Source organism: Bombus affinis, chromosome 6 (assembly GCF_024516045.1).
Source record: "Bombus affinis isolate iyBomAffi1 chromosome 6, iyBomAffi1.2, whole genome shotgun sequence".
Taxonomy (NCBI): Eukaryota; Metazoa; Arthropoda; class Insecta; order Hymenoptera; family Apidae; genus Bombus; species Bombus affinis.
This window is the reverse complement of record NC_066349.1, coordinates 16,876,128-16,898,393: the sequence shown is the minus strand read 5'-3', so window position 1 is coordinate 16,898,393 and position 22,266 is coordinate 16,876,128. Positions and strand designations below refer to the sequence as shown.

Here is a 22,266-nt window from a genome sequence, read left to right as displayed (position 1 = left end):
TCAAATGCATAAACTGAAATAATAGGCTGACTGGGTCTATGAACTCTTAACGCGCGTTTACTTCATTCTATGTTCACCTGTATAGGTTGCAACAGAAAGTCTCATTGATAGGTATTGATCGTTTCATTTTATTCAATCGCTTTTCCCAGCAAAAATCTTCCTTACGGTTGAATGCACGCAGCATTTCAATCACCGATTTACTATTTACTTTTCTTACATAATTTATTATTCACTTTGTAGTCCCTGCCCTGATTAATTATATCTTAATTTACTATTAATAAGATTTAAAACATTAACATTATTAAGATTTAGAACAAAATTAACAAGTTGGAAGCAATAAGTTCTAAACTTCCTCCTTATGATTTTATAATTTTTCATTAAATAGGATAATCAGATGACTTGTAATTTGTAATACTCGTAAAGCTACTAATATCAGTTTGATCGTGCAAGAAGATCTTGATCACGCCCTTATTTAAATTCAAAATTAAACGAAACTCGTCAAAATTCGATTTCAGAAAGTTCCAAATAAAAGAAACTTAAAATTCCAAACAGAAAGATACGTCCTTACGTTATGTTTCCATGCAAATACATTTAACAACGTGCCCTGACGATAAAACATAAAACCCTAGCAAGATCTTAAAAGACCAGCAATCTTCGGCTTGATCAGAACGAAATTAGTATCGCGTCATAAATAAATGTACAAACAGTTGAGAAGACATAAAAACCTATCCGGTGTCGTCTTCTTACCATGCCATACTTAGGACACGGTTATCTTGATGGAGGGGTACCAATCATCATAGTCCATGCGACGGTGTTTCCTTCGTTTCTGGAACTGTTTCTGTATGCGAAGAACATCACGTCCGGTCCCGAGCGCATCCTGCCTTTCATTACAAGCTCCCCGTGTTCGCCCAATCGCCGATTCCAAAGGAAACCCCAGCTGAATCCTCCTGCTGGCTGTCCTTCGTCTTTCACCGCAAATCGAACCTTGTCATTAGCATCGTCGTCGAGGTGATCGTACCTCGGCCATTGTCACAGCCGCTACTTCTGAACGACTTTCATTTCCATTCAATCGTTTCGAACCAATCGATTCTCCACTATGTTGGTGATCATCTATTTCTGTCTTATAATACATGCTTGATGATTCCAGAGGATGCATTAACTTGAGATGGAAGAAGTACTGGATAGATAAAAGTGAAAGTAGGAAAGTTTTATATTTTTTATATTCACGCTGCTGGTTCATCTTTCACCATTGAATTATTATTATTGTATGGAGATATTTTATAAGTCACAAGTTACAAGTTACTAGTGCTAATAAACTCTCTTATATAACGTATACATATGCAGTATATCTATATGTCCATTATTTTACAAATTTTAAAATGATGAACATTTGGACGATAAATTTATCGATATTTGATGTATAAACCCGTAGTAAACATTTTCAAAAAATAATCTGTTAACATTCATTAACTCCATTCTTTGTCCGACAAACCTACATGGTAGACAGGTAAGACTCATTATGACGACAAATGATTGAAGAACAATTTAACGATCGCAAACGATTGAATGGTAATGAAACCACCATTCTAAGCACAATCAATAATGGTATAGTGACGACAGTGAACCATAAAATTGATCACGCTTACAGATATCGATCGAATGAAAATAAAAAGTTATAAATAATTTTATGGTCTGTCACGTATATTTACATTTTAGTTCATACATCATTTTTTCATACATAATTTTTTATGATATATTATAAATCTATACTGATCATATGAATATTACAAGGAAAAGCATAATAAATCATCTCTTATCTCTTTTTTATAGGGAAACAGTTTTACAACTCATTACGTTATCGATTAATTCTATATTAACAAAATTGTCTTTATATTTGGTTTCAGAAGTAAGCATGTATTTTTTCATCCTTTTCAAAATTTTCAAGATATTGCTCATCATAATGTTACAATATCGAAGATTATAAAATATTGCTTGCTTAGTAATATCTTTATATCTTTGATTTCCGTAAAATTTCACCAATTTATCAATTTATTTCGTTAAGATCTAGATACCTCCTGTTTAATCATAAACATGTACTTATCATGCTTTCCTCTTGTGTTTTCTATACATAAATATATATTAATATGTATATATATGTATGTACATAAATACTTACTTACATAAATATGTATGGAATATTTAATAGTTCATTATTAAAAATTAAAACGCTTTTTACGTTAGACAACAGTAATAGAAAAGCAACAATTTGTGTCAGCAATAGTACCCATACTTCAGGTCAAATTCTTGAATCGTTTTTAATATGTAATATCCTCACGTTCAGTTCAATTCTTGGCATCAGACGAAGCATTAAATACATAATTTAGATTATAAGTCTTCCAATGTGTAAATGATGAGTCTGTGTTCATTTCAACCAAAAAACGTTTTTCATTAATATAAGACGTTTTTGGTATTCTTTGTATCAATGTCCTTATTCTTATTAGTTATATTACATTCAATATAACAATTCATTTTTTAGATAGTAATATAACAAGAGTTACTAAGAAAATTATTACAGATATTTTCTTCCCTATATTAATGTCAAATATCAATGAAATTTGAAATTTATAAAACGACTATCGTTTCCTAACAACTACATATATACCAACCTTTAGAACAATATGTAAAATGCATACTTTGACAGACTAAGAGAATGCTCATACAATAGCTCCAAGAAGTATTTGCACATCACTATATTTATTACAGTACTTACTATTCTATTAATTAGACCGAAATATATTAAATGTCGTATCATGTACTTTAGAACCTGATAAAAAGATCATTCACGCACCTTGCTGCCTGCCATTTAGTGATTTCACTATCCTAGTTATTAGTTTCTATGAAAGTGCAAATACTTTTTGTTCCTACTGTACATATTCATAAATACTTACATATGTATATCTTTTCTTTCACGCGCTCAATTCGAATAGATCCTCTAACAGCCGTAGCCGTGACTATACACACAGTGGGCCAGTGGCCGAGCACGTATCACGTAACCTGAAGAGATGGCCTGGATGCCTTTTTTCGTCGTGTACCGTTACCGTAGAATAACTTCTGCGATCATGCCACTTATTTTACTTTGTCCCCATCGTTCACCTGTTCGATTGTATGTTACGACCTGTGCTCTATTAGCATCAAGGTTTAACGAGAATAGGAACCGAACGAGTTTCTCCCGCGGAAACGTTGTTCAGTCCAGTTCTCGTTGCTCACTCTGCGTGGTCAGTTGAAACGATCCCATCGATACTTACAAACGAATCGGCGGGAAACGAAACATAAAATACAAAGAAAACACATCAACGATCGTTAAGGCATTCACCGATATTCGCAGGAAGTGATTAACACATCGGAAGTGCAAGATGAGAGTTACGCTCGCCTTAGCTGTAATCCTCCTTGTTTGTATCAGCGTAAGTAATGCGTGAATATACTTAATCTTCATATTCGATAAATTAATTGTGACATCAGAATGTACGTTCCCGCTATTTGTTAGTCACCGATCATGGGAAAACGTGATCGGACATTTTTATTTGGTTAAAGATTTATTTAATCGCTTGAAAATTATTAAATATGTAAACAAAAAATATAAATCCCAGAAGTAATCAAAATTATAATTTTGTATAATCATAAGAATTTATTTCTTGTTCTATGCATTTGTAACACCAATTAAATGTTTATTAGTAACATCTAATAAAAATTCAGATATCTTACATTAATGTACAACTTTACATAAAAAGTATAGATATTTTTTCAAGAAATTATAATTTAATATAATGATTCTTTCCTTTATGAGTTCGTAATAATTTATCTCTGTAATGCTCGACAGATTCAATGCGTTGAGAGCAAAGTAAAGAAGACAACACAGTTGTCTCTACAAAGCAAAGAAACGAACGTAGTGAACTTCATGAGATTACTCGTGATGAGACTTGTGTTTGGAGTTGCATCGGCGATGGGTCTCGGTGAAAATTTGTCCGGTGTGCTCGGAGGGATTTTCGTACCTCCTGGAGCAGATGATTACAGTGACTATGCCGATGATGATTTCATATCAGATTTGTTTTAATAATAGTGCACGTTAAGGAGCAATTCGAACATACAATTGCGAACATCGATCGATTCGAATTATGATTTTGCATTTGATTCTGTTTCGTCCTAAAATTGATGCACAAAGTCTCAACCAAAGTGTATGTATATACTTGCGTTTTTATACCGTTATTCGTCATATTTTCCGTATAGAACACTCGAAATGTGCAATAACCGAAGATGCATCATTATTAGCGGTCTCTACTCTCACCTTCTGTTTTATTATTGTTAATGAAAATATTTCTGATTCGAACAACGTAATATTTTTATGTGCAGAAATAAAGATATATTATTTTATTCTTATCTTCAAATTATTACACTTGACTATCTATAGAAAATTTAGTTAATGTGAATTAGGAATTTTGGTTAATTTATTCTAAATTTAAAATTAATTCAACATTTTTCTTAATATTTTTACTAACCGAATCTATGACTAAATCTATTGTATCACACTTCTTATGACAAACAGTAATTATTTTATTATTATTTGTAAATAATATTATATTATTTATATTTATTATTTATTTGTCAACATAATTATGAAAAAATGAAACCTTCTTGCGTCAAAAGGCGTCTTATATTAAATATGTAATTTAAACTGCTCTTTGTACATATTAAAGTTTTAGTAAAAAGACAGATCGCTACTTTTATTTGTTTTCTAATATTACAAAATTATGTACCTAATAATTGTTTAATTTAAAAATAATTTGAAAAATTATGTTCTTAAATAATTATGTAGATAAACATTTGCTTCTTGTAAGACTTAAAAACAAAATAGATTATCAAAAACAAAATAAATATATACATTTTATAAATTATTTATTTATTGAAAGGTATAATCATTTTATTACCTTAAATATATGTACATATATTTTTGTACTAAAGTATTTTTCGTAATATAAGTTTATACATAAGTTGGCAAAATAATTACATATATGTATCATAATAATTTTGAAATTTTTATTCATAATAAATCACCATATAATATTCGATAAATATATATATGTATATGCATATACATTCTGTCAAAATTGATACAAATGACAATATTCGCGATTACAATGTTGTCCCTATATACATTACAGTTAATATAAAGAATAGAAATTTATATGTATATAACGTAAAAATATGTTGTTTTTTCGATGTATAAATTATAGATGAATCATATAATGTATTGTTTAATATAACATAGATAATAAAAGTGTATGAAGTATATTAGCATTTTAAAGATTTGTGAAAAATAAAATAACCTAAAATTCTGATTTAATATCTTGTTCGATGTATTTAAAATGGAATGGCTAAAAGTATTAGAAATTCTTACACATCAATTAAAACCTGTTTTAAAGAAAAAAGTAAAACGTGAAGATGAACTTATGTCAATTTTATGGAATGATCAAAATATGAAGTAAGTAACAAAATTTATCATAAAGAATAATTAATATTTTTTGTAAATCTATATTACTTGTTATTATTTTTTATTTATTATTATTGTTTAATTTATATTATTACATTTTACTATCTAAAATTTTATTTTATTTGATGTTTAGGAAACTTGTGTATTTATGGTTGGAAGATCATTATGACAGAAAAGAATGTAAATCTGTTTCCAAAGCACAAATTTTCAAGAAAATGGGTAATAAAGAATTTCAGGAAAAAAACTATATTAAAAGCATAGAATTATACACAAAATGTGCATTGTATGCTCCTGTAAATAGTTGTGAATTGGCAGTTGCAATCGCGAATAGATCTGCTTCGTTATTTTATTTAAATAGATATCATGTGAGTAAAAAATAAATAATACTTTAAAAATATATACCAATATATAATATATTTTAATATTATGTTACAATTTTGTTTTTATGTGCATTTTATACATGGTTAATACAATGTGATGATAAGAAGGATTGCATAAAAGATATTGAACTAGCAACTAAGTTAAATTATCCTAAACAGTTGCAGTATAAATTGTATTTACGCACAGCACAGTGTTATTTGAAATTAGGCAAACAGCAATTAGCTAAAGAAACACTTTCTAAGATACAGACAATGATTCATGATTCTGATTATATTGCACCTTCTATGAAAGGTATATAGTAAATGACTATGATTACAAATTTATAATAATTTCTTTATAATCAAATATTTTATTAACTTCTAGATAGTATTGAAAAAAAGATAAATAATATAACAGTTGCTGAGTCATTTCAACAAAATATTGTACAAAATTCTGTACAAGATACTGATGATTTGTTAAAATTAAAATCCCACATTATGTTTGAAGAAAATACTAATTTCCCTAATGCATCTGTAGCTATAGATAGAATATACAGCCAGGAATCAGGAAGACACGTAATAGCAAATAAATCTATTAAAAAAGGTGATATTCTTTTTCTGGAAAAACCTGTAAGTTTTGTGTTACTAAGTCATGACACATATAATCTTTGTCCACATTGTAATTGCTCAAACACAGACATTCCTGTTCCGTAAGTAGTATGTTCACTTTGATATTAAATATTTTTTCCACAGTACAAAAGATTTATGGCATTATATTAATTCAGGTGTACAACATGTTTAAATACCTTTTATTGCAATGAATACTGTTTAACTAAAGCATGGTCTTTGTATCATTGCTGGGAATGTCCAGGAAATCAAATGGAACTTTGGAAAGAAATTGGAATAGGGCATTTAGCCTTAAAAGTTTTATTAACCTGTTCAACTATGACAGATGAAACCAAATTTAATGAAATACAAAATTTAGTTACTAATTTCGATAAATTATCTATGGGTGACTTAACAGTATATGGAATTGTATGTATATTTCAAGACTAAAAATATGTTAAAGAAACAAAAAGTTTTGTGTAATTATCTAACCATAACTTCTACAGACAGCTGTTATGCTCACCATATATTTATTGAAGTATACGAACTTTTTTCAATCAAGTAATCTTGAAGACTGTTTAAATAAAAAATTCCCGAATAATTCATTGAACACTTCATTTAATATTTTAACAACCAATAACAAGCAACTTTATGTAAGTTCTTTACTTTTACGATATATTCTTCAACTTATTGCTAATGGACATGCAATTACAAAATCAAATACACTATTAAGTAATGACTCTTCCATGAAACAACAAGATATTGTAGCTACAGGAATTTATCCTTCTGCAAGTATGATGAACCATTCGTGTGATCCCAATATAATTAACATGTAATCCTGAAATTTATTTAATATGTGTATATATATATATTTATATACTTCAATATCAAATACATTTGTCTTATTAAATTTTAGCTTTGTGGGTCAATACCTTATTGTCAGAGCTTCAAGAGACATTGATCAAAGTGAAGAAATTTTCAACTGCTATGGTATATTACTTAAGAATGTATCTTGTTTTAATTGTGTAAGGAACTTACTAATATGATAAAATTGTCATTAGGGCCACATTACAGACATATGACAACAGAAGATAGACAAAAGATTTTAAAAAGTCAATACTGTTTTACTTGTAAGTGTAAAGCATGCACTCTACCAAAATTACAATATTTTATAGTGAGTACAAAAACTATTTTCGATTTTTGAATCCAGTTTTGTTATAATGTATATACTGTGTCACATTATAATTGTATAATAGGATTATAATTACAGGAAAGATTTAATGCTGTGAAATGCCTGAAATGTAATGGTCCAGTATGTAATATAAAAGATTCTATATATTGTTTGGATTGTGGTGACAAACCTCAAATTTATTCCCCAAATAAAATAATACAAGCTAAAGAAATTTTTGATGCAGCCCAAGTTTCTGTTGATTTAGGAGAAACGAAAGAAGCACTAAATAAAATTAAAAAATGTTTACATATTAGAAGAACAGTGTTATACAAATATAATGAAGATATTGCAAATACATTAATTCTTATGGGAGAAATATATACAACAATGGGTTTGTATGCTCAAGGATAATATAGTAGTACAATAATGATAAAATTAATTTTTAGGACAATGGATAGATGGTATAACATGTATTGAAAACACACTTGCAACAGTGAGAGAAAAATTCGGTTCCTCTAGTATAGAACTTCTTAACCAATTAAATGATCTTACAGATATATGTCTTATATATCTAGAAAAGAAAGCAAATACTAATACAAACACATATAAGTAAATATTTTTGCAGTTCTCTATAAATTATAAGTATTTCAAAGTTATAATATTTGTGGCCTTTTGTTACAGAAAGATACTAAAGAAAACTCAAAATTATTTAAAACAATTAGAAGAAATTACCAATTTTAATTACGGATCGTGGAATAAAGTTTATGAAGACATAAAACAAAAGCAAAAGAAAATCGAGTATTATAATATGTAAAATTTAAATGAATAAATAAGCATATTTTATAAAAATGTGTATATTTATTATTTCATTTATATACTTCCTTTTTTATGTATTTATTGTACATATTATATATGTATATATGGAGAGAAATTTATCTTATCCAAAACAATGAATACATTCTAATAAAGCATTTCACGATGTGCGTAACGAGATAATTTATTATATATATTTACGAACATCAGTGACAAAAAGATATAAATAAAATGTAACTTTATACATAAGGTAATAAACTGAGTGAATTGTAATATCTGTAAATAATTTTACTTTGAATTAATATTCTTTCTTTCTTTCTCTTGTCTTTTGGTATTTATTATGTTGTAAGTAAAAAATAATGAAATATGGTTGAAATATTCTATTTTTTCTTGTATATTTATGTTAAGGATTTAAAGGTTATATGGCGTGACGTTGACTTGAGTCAGCTACTCATAGATATATGTGAGCAAATGAGCGTATCTTTATTCTTGAATTATATCGATTTCAAGAGTATGAACGAAGATCATACCAATAAAAAAAGAGTAGGGGAGAAAAGGAATTATCAACCATAAAAATGACCGATTACATAGAGGAATATCTTGCTAACAGTTTATATCACAGTCACATCATGGAAGAAACCAGTAATAAAATATGAAATTGTTTGGTTAATTCATACGTTTTGACATAGCTATTTTTTCACGTTTGATTCATTTATTACAGATATTTCACTTTTTTCACTTGTTACTGAAGATGGCGTACCAATTAGAAAATTATTTATCAGTAACTTAGCAGAGAGGGTTTGTATATATATTTTTAACATTATAATGTTTTCCTGATATATACAAATCAGTGTATTTCAAATCTAACAACAAAGTGTTTCTTTTTTAGACATCGTTTAAAGATCTTATAAAATTATTTTCCAAGTATGGAAATGTTGAAAGTTGCTTCTTACGAAGAAATCAAGGAAACAGTAACTATGCGTTCATTACGTTTAACAGTGTAGAAGCAGCCGCAAGGTAAACTTCAATTCCAATAAACATGAAGATGAAATTACAAGTAAGAGGATTATAGTTTTGATGTTATACGGTGATTCGTAGTGCTAGATATGATGAAGGAATAAGATTACACAACAGAGATTTAAGAGTCTTGGCAGCTGATTCGTGGCATCAACCAGATAGCATAGAAAATCAATGTTATAACATAAAAGATAAATCAAAATCTAACAAAATATCAAACGATATTGTATATAATTTTGATTACATACAAGATGACATTACAGATACTAATATTCAAACATTAAATGACGATTGTTTAATTCACATTTTTCTTCAATTGCCAATTATAGATAGAATTAGAATAGAAAGAGGTAAGCACATAAATTTTTTTATAGTGTTATTATTGTTTTAAATTGCATTTTAATATTTAAATTTTATTTATATGTAGTTAGGTATATATATTATACACAAAGTAAATACAAAATTTTTTCAATAATTGTAGTGTGTAAAAGATGGAAAGCATTAAGTCAAGAGTCCTGGAGTAGTGTAAAAAGACTGGATTTATCTATGTGGGGCTTATCTAGCTTAAATCGAAGAGAAATTAGTACATGTACCATTCGCAAAGTATTACTGCGATGTGGTTCATATTTAAACGAAATAAATCTGTCCATAGTACCATATCCTTTACGTCAGAGTACAGCAACTATTGTTGCGAAACTATGTCCTAACTTACAAAGAATAGATATTACTGGTATTGTCGTTTCTGCATCTGGTATCAATTCATTAATCAATAATTGTCACGACATTACAAAATTTAGTCTTGGTTCTACCACCTACATTTGTGATATAGATCTACAAAAATTATTTAAAGTGAATCCAAAGTTACGATATTTTAAAGCGTATAGCAGTAAAATAAGCGGGCGGTGTTTACTATATTTGCCATTAGAAACAATGGAAGAAATTGTCTTAGAATATTGTACCTGTCTTCAAGAACATCTGTTAGCACAAGTAAACTTTTCAGTTTGTTTTATTTACCTCTTAACCGTTTGAGTCCCAGGGGTCTTTGAAGAAACAAGGTCGAAAAATCCCGAACAGCGCGATAGCGCTTGTCAGAATCTAGTGCGAAGAGAAACAAGCGGCACAATAGCACTAGTCACATTTGCTACTTTATGAAATACATCTATATTATTATATATGCGTACTATTAGTTTATAAATATTTCAAGTTTTGTTTAATAAAAATTATTGAGAAGATAACAATGGAATATAAAATACCGTCAGTCGTCCGTACTGGGACTTTTCGACACAAAATCTAAACAGCGCGAGCACGCTGCTTGGGACTCAAACAGTTAAAAATTCTGATTTTAACAAACAATGTCTACTTTTCAGGCATTTGCGAAATTACAAAACTTGAAATCACTTACGATGAATAGATGTATTGACATATCTGGTAACGTTATCCAGGCTATCGGTACAAATTGTACAAATTTAAAAACATTAGAGGTTTCCTGTATTTCGTTTTTATTACAATCTAACGACATGTTACATATTGCGCAATTGACTAATCTTGAAGTGCTGAAAATCAGTATGAATGCGTTAGTCACAGACGAATTTTTTTCTAATTTGGCATCAAAATGCCTGCGACTCAAATATCTAGACATTGCTGGTAAGTCAAATATCATTTGAAAATAATTTACGTGTAATACACATAATTTTTTATCTGTTGCAGAATGTTTGCTCGTTACAGATATTAGTATAGCCGCTGTAGCAGCATTACCCAAATTAGAAGTATTAATAATCAACTATTTAGGATTAGTAACCGATATAAATTTACAAGATACGTGCAACTTAAAACAGCTAGAGTGTCGGGCTTGCAAATTTACAGATAAAACAATGATTAATTTTCTTGAATACGCGCCACAGTTGGAATTACTAGATCTATCAGGATGTCGGGATATTACGAATGAAACGCTAAAAGAAGCTGCCACGGTTACGGTTAATCGAACTAACAACACCATTTTGAAAATATTTGTCGGCGGAACTTCAGTAGATCTTAGTACATTTGATAAAGTATCACCGTTTCTTCAAATAGTAAATATAGATCTATCTAATAGAGAACTCTAAATAGAAGTAGAGAACTCTACCTCAATCTAAATCAAAATACTGTGTATTATAGCGACATGCTCAAATTAATGTTAATAAAAACAAAATTTATTACTTTGCATTTAGTGAGACAAATTAATATTTTCATAAATATAGGTAGTGTATATTTTATTTCTAATATTCGGATTTCAATGCATAAAGAGTATGCTTCAATGTAGGATAAATTTATTCTTTGAATAATTACAACATTTAGACAATGAATCGATACAGCGGCAATTATTATGCACAAATTTGCAACAAGGAATATCCATATATTTTTAGTAAGTGCCAGAAGTAATTATCCTTTTGACAATTAAAATTCGCTGTTCGGTGAATAGAATCTTTTTATGGTTGTATGTTAATAATATCTTACATAATTTTCTTAACAGGACTTATCGAAAAATGTTTCTTTCTGTTTACGATATATCACGAAATATAGTAAATAGCATTACGCACATTGTTATAGGACATATAAACATAATATGAAAGATCAGTTCTTGAGCGTCTTACGCTTAGGCACATAAGTGGATATTCCCACTGTGCTTGCAAACATCACAATACGCTCGTAGTACACTCCGATATTTTTTTAAGCCAAATCGGAAAAAGGCTAACACCTAAACTGGCGATCGCACATGTAAAAAAGTAACGGCTAAGCAAACATGAATATCTATGGGGTTGATATACTATAACTAGAACCTCCATACATATATATAACGGATCTTTCTCATTATTCTCAATTAATAATTTCATTACGACACTTTCGATAGGAAACAAAAATCGTAACGTATAACGTTTACATACAATAGAATAAGAATGCTTATAATATTGTTATACTATGTACATATAGACATTTTTTATCGGCACATTACAATGATAAGCGACTATGTCTACTGGATTGTACAATATTAAACATCTGTCTATTATTACGGACCAAATATTGTTCGACTAAGAGAAACAACTGATAATTTGTAACAAAAAAGAATTATTGATTTCTACGTTTGTAGTATTTTGATTGAACGCTTTGTTTGAATAAAGGTTCAAGAAATTTCAACCTTTTTCAAATTGTTTCCCTTAATCATAGATACAATAAAAATTATTAACATCTTTTAATTACATATAATTGTTGAAGTATGTGTAAATACGAACGTAGCCAGACAGTGGCTCCGAATCTTTCAAACACAGTTCGCAAAAATTGCACAAGAAAGACTTGATTCACAGCTATACAGTACATACAATCATGTATATTCATTATCGTGTGAACACATGGACGCGCATCAAAGTTATGTTGTTAATTTCACCTATGAAGTGTAATGTCTCAGACCGCGATATATGTGAGAAAATACGATAAACGTACGTATTTTTAAAAATATATGGGTCTAACATGCACTATTGAGAGAAGAGATAAAATATTTAAAAAGGGATTTGTTTATCGTTTTTTAATATGTCTTCCTTATGATTTGAAAGTCTCACATTAGCTGATGTTTAATAAAATAGTATTTCATAATTATTGTAACCATATTATACAACAATTATAATAAATATTATGGTTGATGATACAATTTTTATATAACGGTATTCTAAATACATTATCATTATTATTATTATCGTGAAAGATTTATAACTTTTCAAAACAATAGAAATACAGAAGTTTGTATCAATTTGTTGAAATACTATTTTATTTAACTATAATTTGAAATTTTGTTCAATCGCGGACTGATGTTTCATAAAAGATATCATAGCATTCTCACAATGACTAAATAAAAGTTCTTTTTCAATGTGTGAATAATGCTCTACGAATGTCAGGTACAAATGTTATACTAGTAACTTGTTCTCTAGTTAACACTTCTCTCTTCAAATTATGTCTTCATAAATCCGATGCCCATATGTATCCTAATATCATCATAGGAAACACAACTTGCCCATGAGTGTACAATAAACGTTAAACTTATAAGGATAATTGTTTATCTTACATACTTTCAACAGAATCATAAGATAAAGGTACGAAATACCCGGAAAACGAAATAAAGATCAAGCACAGTGACGCGTTGCATGCAAATATGTCAATATAATATTTCTGTACTTCACGATAATCGTATATACATTAAAAACGATCATATTATTCAACCATGTTCTAACACGATTGTTATCGCGACTTCAAAATCAGACTGTAACGTACGATGAAAAATAATTTAATATCAAACAAAAATTCGGCACTTCACGTAAAATACATTCTGATACAATTAATAACTAAAAGCTTATACATTTAAATCACTAAACACGATTATTTAAAAAGGAATAAATCAGTGATACGTATATCGAAACCTATATTAATACTCTTAAGTTCTACTCGATAAATGCTGTCGCTCAAATGGTTTACGAATATTTGAGCAATATTATATAAAATATAGTAAAAGAAAAAACTATCATAAATTCTACTAAATAAGTCTGTTTTCAAAATCGCGAAGGATTTTCGTTTCATGAATTATTAGAATACTAAAAAAGAGAAAGAAATGAAATTTATGAACGTCACTGTTTATATTAATCTAACGAAAAGAAACGAAAATTTACTTAAGAGTACTGAACGCGTATATAGGTAGTCAAGTATGTAAGAGTGACATTTATTCAGGATTGTACGTTCGCCAAACGGGTTGGAGTAGTTGGTTGTAGATCCATTGTACGACATACCCAACCAGCGATATCTACATTTTCAGATTCAGCTTTTTTTATCCATTCGTGGTTCTAAGAATAAGAAAAAAAGAGCAATTTAGGAAAGACAAAAGAACAATAATTGTTTCATTTAAATAGACAGCCATGTGAAATAAAACACATACCATTAACGTTTTTAAATCTGCTCTTTCGGCAGGATTTTTCTTTAAGCAACGATCCACAAAATCTGTAAAAGCATCACTGAAGATACCAGCAGGCAATTTTGGTGGTGGTTCATTTACAATATAATCCAACAATTCAAATATAGCCATTGGTCTTGGGCTACCTGTATCTATAAAAAATATAAAAAAATAAAATGTATAAAAGATTCCATATAATAGATACAAAAAAAAAAAAAAAAAAAAAAAAAAAAAAATAGTAAACTAACTGTGTCCAGGTGATTGCGTTGTTGGAGTAGAAGCATTATTTGTAGCAACATTCTCCACAGGTGGTTGACCTGGTGGAGAGTTGAATATCGCAGCTAAAGTTTTTTCATCAGGAGGTGGAATTGGATACATTCCAATTGCCATTTCCACAAGTGATAATCCTAGGGACCAAATATCACTTTGTACAGAGTAATGTGTGCCTTGTAATCTCTCTGGCTAAAAATGCAAATATTCATATCAAACATTTTAAGGTGGAACTACAGAAAAGCTACCTCATCTCCAATTTCAATAATTTTGAGATATGTCACATAAATCAGCATTTTGAACAACTTTTTCCTATACATATAACTGACGGTCTTGCTTATTGTCCGAAATGTTCACAACAAACTTTTGGTACCATTACATTGAATTCTGCCTATAGGTTGTGAGTCTGCGATTCTAAGGTTTTTCAATAGCATGAAATAATAACAAGTTAGTTATAAAAATAATAGACCAATAAACAATTGATATTATTTTACTTAAGCATTGCCGACCTCTTTACGACGTTGAGAGCTCTAACCCAAACCCAATACATTCATGATATCCATTATTAATTGAGTTATAAATTATAACAGACATATCTTACAGCGTCGCATATGCAGTTGTGCATGAGGCTTTAAGCTCACGCAACTCTCGTTTATAAACAGAAGGTAAGATGCCAGCGACCGGCAACCATTACTGACACCTATGCTGCCATACAACTATAGGTAGAATTCACGCAATGGTACTGACAGATTTTTACGAAATATCTCGAAAAGTAAGCGAGATCGCCGGTTATACGTATAGAAAAAAGTTGTTCAAAATGTTGAGTTTTACAACGTATGCAAAAATCATTCAAATCAGAGATGAGATAGCTTGTCTGCAGTTTTACATATTTTAATATTCCTTATATATGCATGATATTTATTAAAATTAAAGATAATAATGCAATTATAACTATATAAATTCTTACCGACATATAACTTCTCGTTCCAACAAATGAATTAGCCATGGAATCAATTAATTGCCCGGAGACACCAAAATCACAAATTTTTATTTCTCCAGCACTATTTACCAAGATATTGCTTGGTTTTACGTCTCGATGCATAATTGCATGTTTATCTCGCAAATAGCTCAAACCTTTTAAAACCTGTGACAGAAAACAAAATTGTAATCAACAAGTAGAACAAGGAGGCCATGAAAATGTCTGCCATTAAAAAAGCTGAATTCTGAAAAAAAAGAAAGAAAAAAACAAATTTTGCAAAAGTACAATAGCATTATACTTAATGTGGTGAATTTTATATATTTCGAAATGTTCCATGCAGCAAATAAGGTTCTAAAAAAATCACCCAGTCAAATCAGTAAGAAAAAGCTTACTGATGAAGAAATCAGGGAACTTCAGCAAGAATTGACAACACAAGATCATATGATTCCTTTGGAACAGTTATGTAAGAAATTAAATACCAATGTAGTTACTGGTCTAACTAAAGAAGAGGCAACCAAAGTTTTTCTTGAAGTGGGTCCAAATGCTCTGACACCACCAAAAGTAATTCCGGAATATATCAAACTTATAAAGTGTATGTTTCATGGATTCGCTGGTTTATTGTGGGTCTGTTCATTATTATGCTATATTTTGTATGGAATTAGCATGGCGACAGAAGGTGAGGGTGGTGGCACAGGATGGTTAGGACTTATTATTATGCTAATCTGCCTATTTTCTGGTTTTTGCTCGTATATACAAGAGAGCAAAAATATAAAGGTAAACAAATCACTCGTTGTTGATATTAGTATGATATTAAGTATGATATTAAGTATGATATTAATGGATCTTTTTCTATAATATCTTACAGGTGATGGAATCTTTTCAAAAAATGGTTCCAACTTTTGCTATGGTAATACGGGAAGGTGTTAAAATGCGGATTCCAGCTGAAGACATAGTCCCAGGTGATTTAGTGGAAATTAAAACTGGGGATAAAATACCAGGCGATATCAGGATTATCGAATGTCAAGGACTTCGAGTCGAAAATTCGAGTATCACTGGTGAAAGCGAACCAGTGCCTCGTACAGACTATCCTACGGACGAGAATCCCTTAGAATCCTCTAATGTTGCCTTCTTCTCCTCTTTTGCTGTGGATGGCACTGGTGTTGGAATTGTAATGACTACTGGTGACCAAACAATGATAGGTCGTCTTGCTGGACTTACAACATACCTTGAAAAATCCGAAACTCCAATAGCCAAAGAGATCAAACATTTTGTTCAAATAATCATCACTATTGCTGTATTATTTGGGGTATTATTCTTTGGCTTATCATTGTTACTTACTCCCAACATAGTGAAAGCATTCACTTATTTACTTGGCATCGTCATAGCCAACGTGCCAGAAGTTTTATTGGTAACTGTTACTACAAGTTTGACATTAACAGCCCAGAAAATGGCTAACAAGAATTGTTTGGTTAAGAATTTAGAAGCAGTGGAGACATTAGGATCCACATCGATTATATGTTCAGATAAGACAGGAACTCTTACGCAAAATAGGATGACCGTGTCCAATGTATGGGTTGGCTTCACCAGATATAATTGTCCCCCTGATCAGATGTTAGGTATTGAGAAAACTTTACTAATGGAGAAACCAGCTTTCCAAGTGATACTTAAGAATGCCACCCTTTGTTTACGGGCAGAATTCACCACTGAATCTGTCTTACTGAAACCAATCGAGGAACGAAATGTGATTGGTGATGCTTCTGAAACAGGTATCCTCAAATTCTGCGAGCACATCCACTCAACAGAGCCATTCCGAGATATGTATCCAAAAGTTGCAGAAATTCCTTTTAGCTCTATAAATAAGTATCACATGTCGATACACAGAGACAGCAATGGATATATTATAATCCTGAAAGGTGCTCCAGAGGTGATCTTGGAGAAATGCACTCACATACTGACCACGGAAGGAGAAACAAAAGAAATGACACCATTAGACCACTCAATATGTCGACAAGCTTGTGAAGAATTAGGCTACCTGGGTGAACGTGTGTTAGCATACTGTGATCTTCATCTGCCCAGTTATACTTATGGTCTAAACTATGAGTTTAACACTGATTCTCCAAGTTCATACAATTTTCCTAATGAAGGTTACAGATTCGTTGGATTAATAAGTCTCTTAGATCCACCAAGACCAGCTGTTCCTGAAGCTGTGAGAAAATGTCGCACAGCTGGTATCAAAGTGATCATGGTAACAGGCGACCATCCGGTAACTGCGATGGCTATAGCGAAAAAGGTCGGTATAATAAGTGAAGGACACGAAACTAGGTACGAGCGTAAGTTGATACAGAGCAAATCGTATTCTCAAATAACCAATTCTGACGAACACGCGACTATCATTACCGGTTGCGAATTACGGAATATGGACACTATAGAATTAGATGACCTTATAAAGAAGTACCAAGAAATCGTTTTCGCAAGAACATCTCCGCAACAAAAACTATATATTGTGGAAAGTTGCCAGCGATTGGGTGAAATTGTCGCAGTGACTGGCGATGGCGTAAATGATTCACCAGCATTAAGAAAAGCAGATATTGGCGTGGCTATGGGTATTACTGGTTCTGACGTAGCGAAAAATGCAGCCGATATGATCCTGATGGATGATAACTTTGCATCGATCGTAACTGGTATTGAGGAAGGTAGATTGATATTTGACAATCTTAAGAAATCCATTGTTTACACTTTGACGTCTAGTGTGCCTGAAATGTTGCCAATGTTGAGCAGTATTCTATTCGTCATTCCTTTACCCTTTATTCTTGAGATGATCCTCTGCATAGATATAGGAACGGATTTACTTCCTGCTATAGCATTAGCATATGAAAAAGCCGAATCCGATATCATGTATCGGCCACCGAGGAATCCTCAATACGATCAACTTGTAAACAAACGTTTAATATCTGTAGCCTATGGTCAGATTGGAATGACTCAATCTTTAGCTGCATTTTACACTTTTTTCCTAATTCTTATGTTAAATGGATTTTTGCCTGATCGTTTGCTAGGATTAAGACTAGATTGGGAAAATAAGTCAATTAACGACTTGCAAGATTCTTATGGTCAAACTTGGACCTATGATACTAGAATGGATTTATTAAATGAAGCTCGTACCGGATATTTCTTAACTATCGTTATAACACAACTTATAGATTTGATAATGTGTAAAACGAGAGTTAACTCGATTCTACAGCAAGGAATGGATAATTGGTTTTTAAATTTTGCCTTCATTTTCGAAATTATCTTAACTGGTATATTGCTATATGTGCCAGGAACTGAGAAGATATTTAAAACCATGCCATTGAGTTCTTATTGGTACTGGCCATGTTTACCACTTGGTGCATTTCTTTGGATATATGACGAATTAAGAAGACTATGTATTCGAAAGATTCCTGGTGGAATTATAGAACAGGAAACTTACTACTGAATATTTGCTTAAAGTTCATAACTAATGTTGAAGTAATTCAATTAATGATGTCATCATGGTTTTGTTTATGGAATGCTATCAATAAGTATAAAAGCGACAATTGTATCCTTAAGCAAATTAGGGTAGAATAACATAGAGTGAGTGTACTTACTGCTGAAGTAATTGTGCTTAATATAGGTTCTGGAATTCTTCCGGCCTTTTTCAGTATTAAATCTAATGAACCACCATCCATATATTCCATACATATACTAATTTCTCCATCACTATAATAGGCAAAATATTTTATATTTAATGTAAATATGTTAATGTGTTGAATATGTTAACTTTGTAGGTAATTACTATATTAGATAAAAATGTCATACCTATAGAAAGCACCATAAAAGCCAACTATGTGTGCAAAATTGCACTCATGCAGAACTTTCAGTTCTCTAATTATTTGTTTCTTAATGGCAGGTTTGACTTCTAAATGTATTAGCTGAAATTATGATCATTATAATACAATAAATTTCAAATTGAAGCAAATAAACACATTAAACATAGATAAGTCACACCTTTCTTGCCATTATAAGTCCATACTTTTTGTGCCTCACTTTCATGACAACACCGCCATTACCAGCACCAAGTTCTCCAAGCTTTTCAAAATCTTCATCACATAATTCTCCGACCTTTTCTTTTTGACCTAAAAAGCTTTCTAGCCTCTTCTTTTGTTCCTCATCCATTTCTAATTCCTTTAATCTTTCTTGAATGGCATCTATGCTCATCTTTCCCATAACTCCGCTGTAATTGAAATAAATGAAAATTAGTACTTGCATATACTATTGCAAATATAATATTTGTCTTTAATAATGAAAATTTTAATGAAATAATTAATTACTCTGGAATTACTGGTGGCTCAGAATAAATGGGTAATGGTGGTACTGGTGGTGACGGTGACACAACTGGAACTGGTTCTATCGAACCAGGTGGTAGTGTCAAATTTAACTTGTTTTTTGACATTTGGATTGCAAGGTTGAATAACTATCTTTAACAATTCTTACAAATATTACACTTGTCAATAATGTTATTGTAGATTAAATACAGCTATCTAGTTAATCGAAAATTTATTCGATCGAAAGTTTTCCTAATCGTATTTTTAAATTATAATACAATACTACAATATACAATCATATACGTTCTCATCGTGAATTTCATTCGAAAATTTTGTAAGGAGTAGCCCCAGCTCGAAATGTTGTTAAAGCTGAACTGTCAGTCTCCGATCTGTCAAATTCTTTGTTTAATTAGATTTTTTAGCGAGCAACGAAAAAATGTATATTTTGTTTAGAAAAACTGTTAATTTAATAACAACAATCACGAAATAGCACAAGTATGCATATTTTTTACAAATATTGTGCAAATAAGAAGAGGTTATACGAATCTTCCCGGGACAACGACATACACGTATATTACTCGTTTAAAAAGTTCCTAGAAATAAATTATCTAAAAATTGTAATAATTTGACCTAATACAATAAGACTTCAATTAGAATACAATACTCTCTAATACCATTAATATCAATGTAAACATATAAATAACCATTCATTAATTATAAATTATTATTTAAAATGTGATTAATTTCCACAATCAAGAATTAAATTATTCAAACATAGAATTATATAAAGTATGCAAAACTTTCAAGTATAATTCAAAATAAAATTATATATTGAAATTATGGTCTAATCTAGGCGTACTTGTATCATATTTAATTAAAATAAAGTAAATAGTATTGTTTATGGTTTTTTTACTCGACATATTTTAGGTTGGTAGTACGTGCGTCACAGGAAATGTCTTTCTAGTTTCTAGTTACACGCGTGATGCGTTTTCCTTTAAAATCGTGCTGTTAAAAGGTATGTATGACCTGTATAATAACAATTTTGGAATCTGCTTACATCTTCGATTTCATTTTTACAAGTTCATTAAAACCCTGAAATCTCTAAAGACGTGATACCAAATAATAATATTGTGGAAAAAGTGTAACAAAAATATTTGGTAAACGATAATTATCGGGGACCAAATATACGTGATGGCAGGGTTAAGTCGCGACAGCTATTGCAAAATGCCAATGTGAAAAATTATCATCGACTTCTGTAGTTTCAGAACACGATGGGACGTTACTCTCACGAACCAGTAAATGCGAGCAAATCGTGCAAAGCCCGTGGATCGAATCTGCGAGTGCATTTCAAAGTAAATAAAACAATAACTATATTTCAGAAAACTTAACCTCATAGCCTAAGTTGTGTTTACAAAATGCTATACTGGAATGGTTCGTTTTATTTAATAAATTTTCTAGTTTACTCCTATTCTATGTTCTAGAATACGCATGAAACAGCACGTGCTATTAAGAACATGCCCCTGCGAAGGGCGCAGAAATACCTAAAAAATGTGATTGAACACAAGGAGTGTGTACCATTCCGTAGATTTAATGGTGGTGTTGGCAGATGTGCTCAAGCAAAACAATTCGGTACCACACAAGGTAAATCACAATAAATAATTAATAATTTACTAATTGCCCCTAATACTTAAAATTATTTTTATTATCTTTAAATTCAGGTCGTTGGCCCAAAAAGTCAGCAGAATTTTTACTCCAGCTGTTAAAAAATGCCGAGAGTAACGCTGATGCCAGTGGACTAGATCTTGACCGTCTTGTAATTAATCACATTCAAGTGAATCATGCCCCTTGTTTACGTAGGAGAACATACAGAGCTCATGGTCGCATTAACCGTACGTATTTAGAACATTCATTTAAAATATATGCATTTCACGATTTAATCGATAGTTCAGTAAAATTTTGTATGTTTCCATAGCTTACATGAGTTCACCATGTCACATTGAGGTAATTTTGACTGAGAAAGAAGATTTTGTAGTAAAGAGTCCGGAAGAAGAGCCATCAAAAAAGAAACTCAGTAAGAAAAAACTCGCCAGACAAAAGGAGAAAATGATGAGGGAATAATTTTAAATATTAGCTCGATATTGAATGTATAATGAAAAAAATGAAAATTACATTGGTCTCTAATTTTTTCACTTCATTTCTA

At 30.6% G+C, this 22,266-nt stretch overlaps 7 protein-coding genes across 9 annotated transcripts in view; 5 read left to right on the top strand and 2 right to left on the bottom strand.

Annotated features, from left to right (window-relative positions):
* The window catches only part of LOC126917755 (clavesin-1), a 30,400-nt gene extending 23,467 nt beyond the window's left edge, over positions 1 to 6,933 (bottom strand). The window contains exon 1 of the mRNA XM_050725013.1: positions 6,922 to 6,933. The gene's annotated coding sequence lies outside the window, so the exon portion shown is untranslated. The remainder of the gene's footprint in view (positions 1 to 6,921) is intronic.
* Positions 2,988 to 4,428, top strand: LOC126917763 (uncharacterized). Its single transcript, XM_050725026.1, has 2 exons — positions 2,988 to 3,461; positions 3,878 to 4,428. The coding sequence occupies exons 1-2, from the start codon at positions 3,414 to 3,416 to the stop codon at positions 4,109 to 4,111; spliced, it is 282 nt and encodes a 93-aa protein (XP_050580983.1). The 5' UTR covers positions 2,988 to 3,413; the 3' UTR covers positions 4,112 to 4,428.
* LOC126917739 (SET and MYND domain-containing protein 4-like) lies at positions 5,181 to 8,530 on the top strand. Of its 3 annotated transcripts, none has more exons than XM_050724968.1 (11): positions 5,181 to 5,536; positions 5,679 to 5,910; positions 6,031 to 6,217; positions 6,290 to 6,614; positions 6,690 to 6,939; positions 7,017 to 7,342; positions 7,427 to 7,500; positions 7,572 to 7,684; positions 7,781 to 8,072; positions 8,128 to 8,290; positions 8,363 to 8,530. In XM_050724968.1, exons 1-11 carry the CDS (start codon positions 5,421 to 5,423, stop codon positions 8,493 to 8,495), a joined length of 2,211 nt encoding a protein of 736 aa, XP_050580925.1. In that variant the 5' UTR covers positions 5,181 to 5,420; the 3' UTR covers positions 8,496 to 8,530. The 3 variants fall into 3 exon arrangements, with proteins under 3 accessions (XP_050580925.1, XP_050580927.1, XP_050580926.1); XM_050724969.1 differs by having other exon boundaries at positions 5,182 to 5,536; positions 6,034 to 6,217; XM_050724970.1 differs by lacking the exon at positions 8,128 to 8,290.
* A 156-nt stretch (positions 8,531 to 8,686) lies between these two features.
* Positions 8,687 to 12,682, top strand: LOC126917741 (uncharacterized). The gene is made up of 8 exons (XM_050724973.1): positions 8,687 to 8,839; positions 8,912 to 9,136; positions 9,216 to 9,292; positions 9,384 to 9,511; positions 9,593 to 9,861; positions 9,993 to 10,498; positions 10,879 to 11,155; positions 11,219 to 12,682. The coding sequence occupies exons 2-8, from the start codon at positions 9,070 to 9,072 to the stop codon at positions 11,611 to 11,613; spliced, it is 1,719 nt and encodes a 572-aa protein (XP_050580930.1). The 5' UTR covers positions 8,687 to 8,839; positions 8,912 to 9,069; the 3' UTR covers positions 11,614 to 12,682.
* LOC126917747 (dual specificity mitogen-activated protein kinase kinase dSOR1) lies at positions 11,801 to 20,653 on the bottom strand. The gene is made up of 8 exons (XM_050724993.1): positions 20,073 to 20,653; positions 19,750 to 19,975; positions 19,561 to 19,673; positions 19,350 to 19,461; positions 15,715 to 15,891; positions 14,726 to 14,939; positions 14,463 to 14,629; positions 11,801 to 14,370 (listed from the first exon to the last, which is right to left on the bottom strand). Exons 1-8 carry the CDS (start codon positions 20,192 to 20,194, stop codon positions 14,254 to 14,256), a joined length of 1,248 nt encoding a protein of 415 aa, XP_050580950.1. The 5' UTR covers positions 20,195 to 20,653; the 3' UTR covers positions 11,801 to 14,253.
* LOC126917764 (sodium/potassium-transporting ATPase subunit alpha-like) lies at positions 15,890 to 19,742 on the top strand. Its single transcript, XM_050725027.1, has 2 exons — positions 15,890 to 16,500; positions 16,592 to 19,742. Exons 1-2 carry the CDS (start codon positions 16,054 to 16,056, stop codon positions 19,196 to 19,198), a joined length of 3,054 nt encoding a protein of 1,017 aa, XP_050580984.1. The 5' UTR covers positions 15,890 to 16,053; the 3' UTR covers positions 19,199 to 19,742.
* Positions 20,654 to 20,988: 335 nt separating the features above from the next.
* Positions 20,989 to 22,247, top strand: LOC126917756 (60S ribosomal protein L17). The gene is made up of 5 exons (XM_050725014.1): positions 20,989 to 21,081; positions 21,326 to 21,418; positions 21,548 to 21,707; positions 21,785 to 21,955; positions 22,039 to 22,247. The coding sequence occupies exons 2-5, from the start codon at positions 21,338 to 21,340 to the stop codon at positions 22,182 to 22,184; spliced, it is 558 nt and encodes a 185-aa protein (XP_050580971.1). The 5' UTR covers positions 20,989 to 21,081; positions 21,326 to 21,337; the 3' UTR covers positions 22,185 to 22,247.
* Positions 22,248 to 22,266: the final 19 nt, after the last annotated feature.

Excerpts from the sequence above, each read along its gene's own strand:
- LOC126917763 (XM_050725026.1), top strand. The coding sequence starts at position 3,414 with ATGAGAGTTACGCTCGCCTTAGCTGTAATCCTCCTTGTTTGTATCAGC. Across the intron at positions 3,462-3,877 it reads TCCTCCTTGTTTGTATCAGC|ATTCAATGCGTTGAGAGCAA; the intron begins GTAAGTAATGCG and ends AATGCTCGACAG.
- LOC126917739 (XM_050724968.1), top strand. The coding sequence starts at position 5,421 with ATGGAATGGCTAAAAGTATTAGAAATTCTTACACATCAATTAAAACCT. Across the intron at positions 6,940-7,016 it reads ACTTAACAGTATATGGAATT|ACAGCTGTTATGCTCACCAT; the intron begins GTATGTATATTT and ends TAACTTCTACAG. Across the intron at positions 7,685-7,780 it reads CAAAATTACAATATTTTATA|GAAAGATTTAATGCTGTGAA; the intron begins GTGAGTACAAAA and ends TTATAATTACAG.
- LOC126917741 (XM_050724973.1), top strand. The coding sequence starts at position 9,070 with ATGACCGATTACATAGAGGAATATCTTGCTAACAGTTTATATCACAGT. Across the intron at positions 9,293-9,383 it reads TCAGTAACTTAGCAGAGAGG|ACATCGTTTAAAGATCTTAT; the intron begins GTTTGTATATAT and ends TTTCTTTTTTAG. Across the intron at positions 10,499-10,878 it reads AAGAACATCTGTTAGCACAA|GCATTTGCGAAATTACAAAA; the intron begins GTAAACTTTTCA and ends TCTACTTTTCAG.
- LOC126917764 (XM_050725027.1), top strand. The coding sequence starts at position 16,054 with ATGTTCCATGCAGCAAATAAGGTTCTAAAAAAATCACCCAGTCAAATC. Across the intron at positions 16,501-16,591 it reads AAGAGAGCAAAAATATAAAG|GTGATGGAATCTTTTCAAAA; the intron begins GTAAACAAATCA and ends AATATCTTACAG.
- LOC126917747 (XM_050724993.1), bottom strand. The coding sequence starts at position 20,194 with ATGTCAAAAAACAAGTTAAATTTGACACTACCACCTGGTTCGATAGAA. Across the intron at positions 19,976-20,072 it reads GAGCCACCAGTAATTCCAGA|CGGAGTTATGGGAAAGATGA; the intron begins GTAATTAATTAT and ends TTTCAATTACAG. Across the intron at positions 14,630-14,725 it reads AACGCAATCACCTGGACACA|ATACAGGTAGCCCAAGACCA; the intron begins GTTAGTTTACTA and ends TATTTTTTATAG.
- LOC126917756 (XM_050725014.1), top strand. The coding sequence starts at position 21,338 with ATGGGACGTTACTCTCACGAACCAGTAAATGCGAGCAAATCGTGCAAA. Across the intron at positions 21,708-21,784 it reads ACAATTCGGTACCACACAAG|GTCGTTGGCCCAAAAAGTCA; the intron begins GTAAATCACAAT and ends CTTTAAATTCAG. Across the intron at positions 21,956-22,038 it reads AGCTCATGGTCGCATTAACC|CTTACATGAGTTCACCATGT; the intron begins GTACGTATTTAG and ends ATGTTTCCATAG.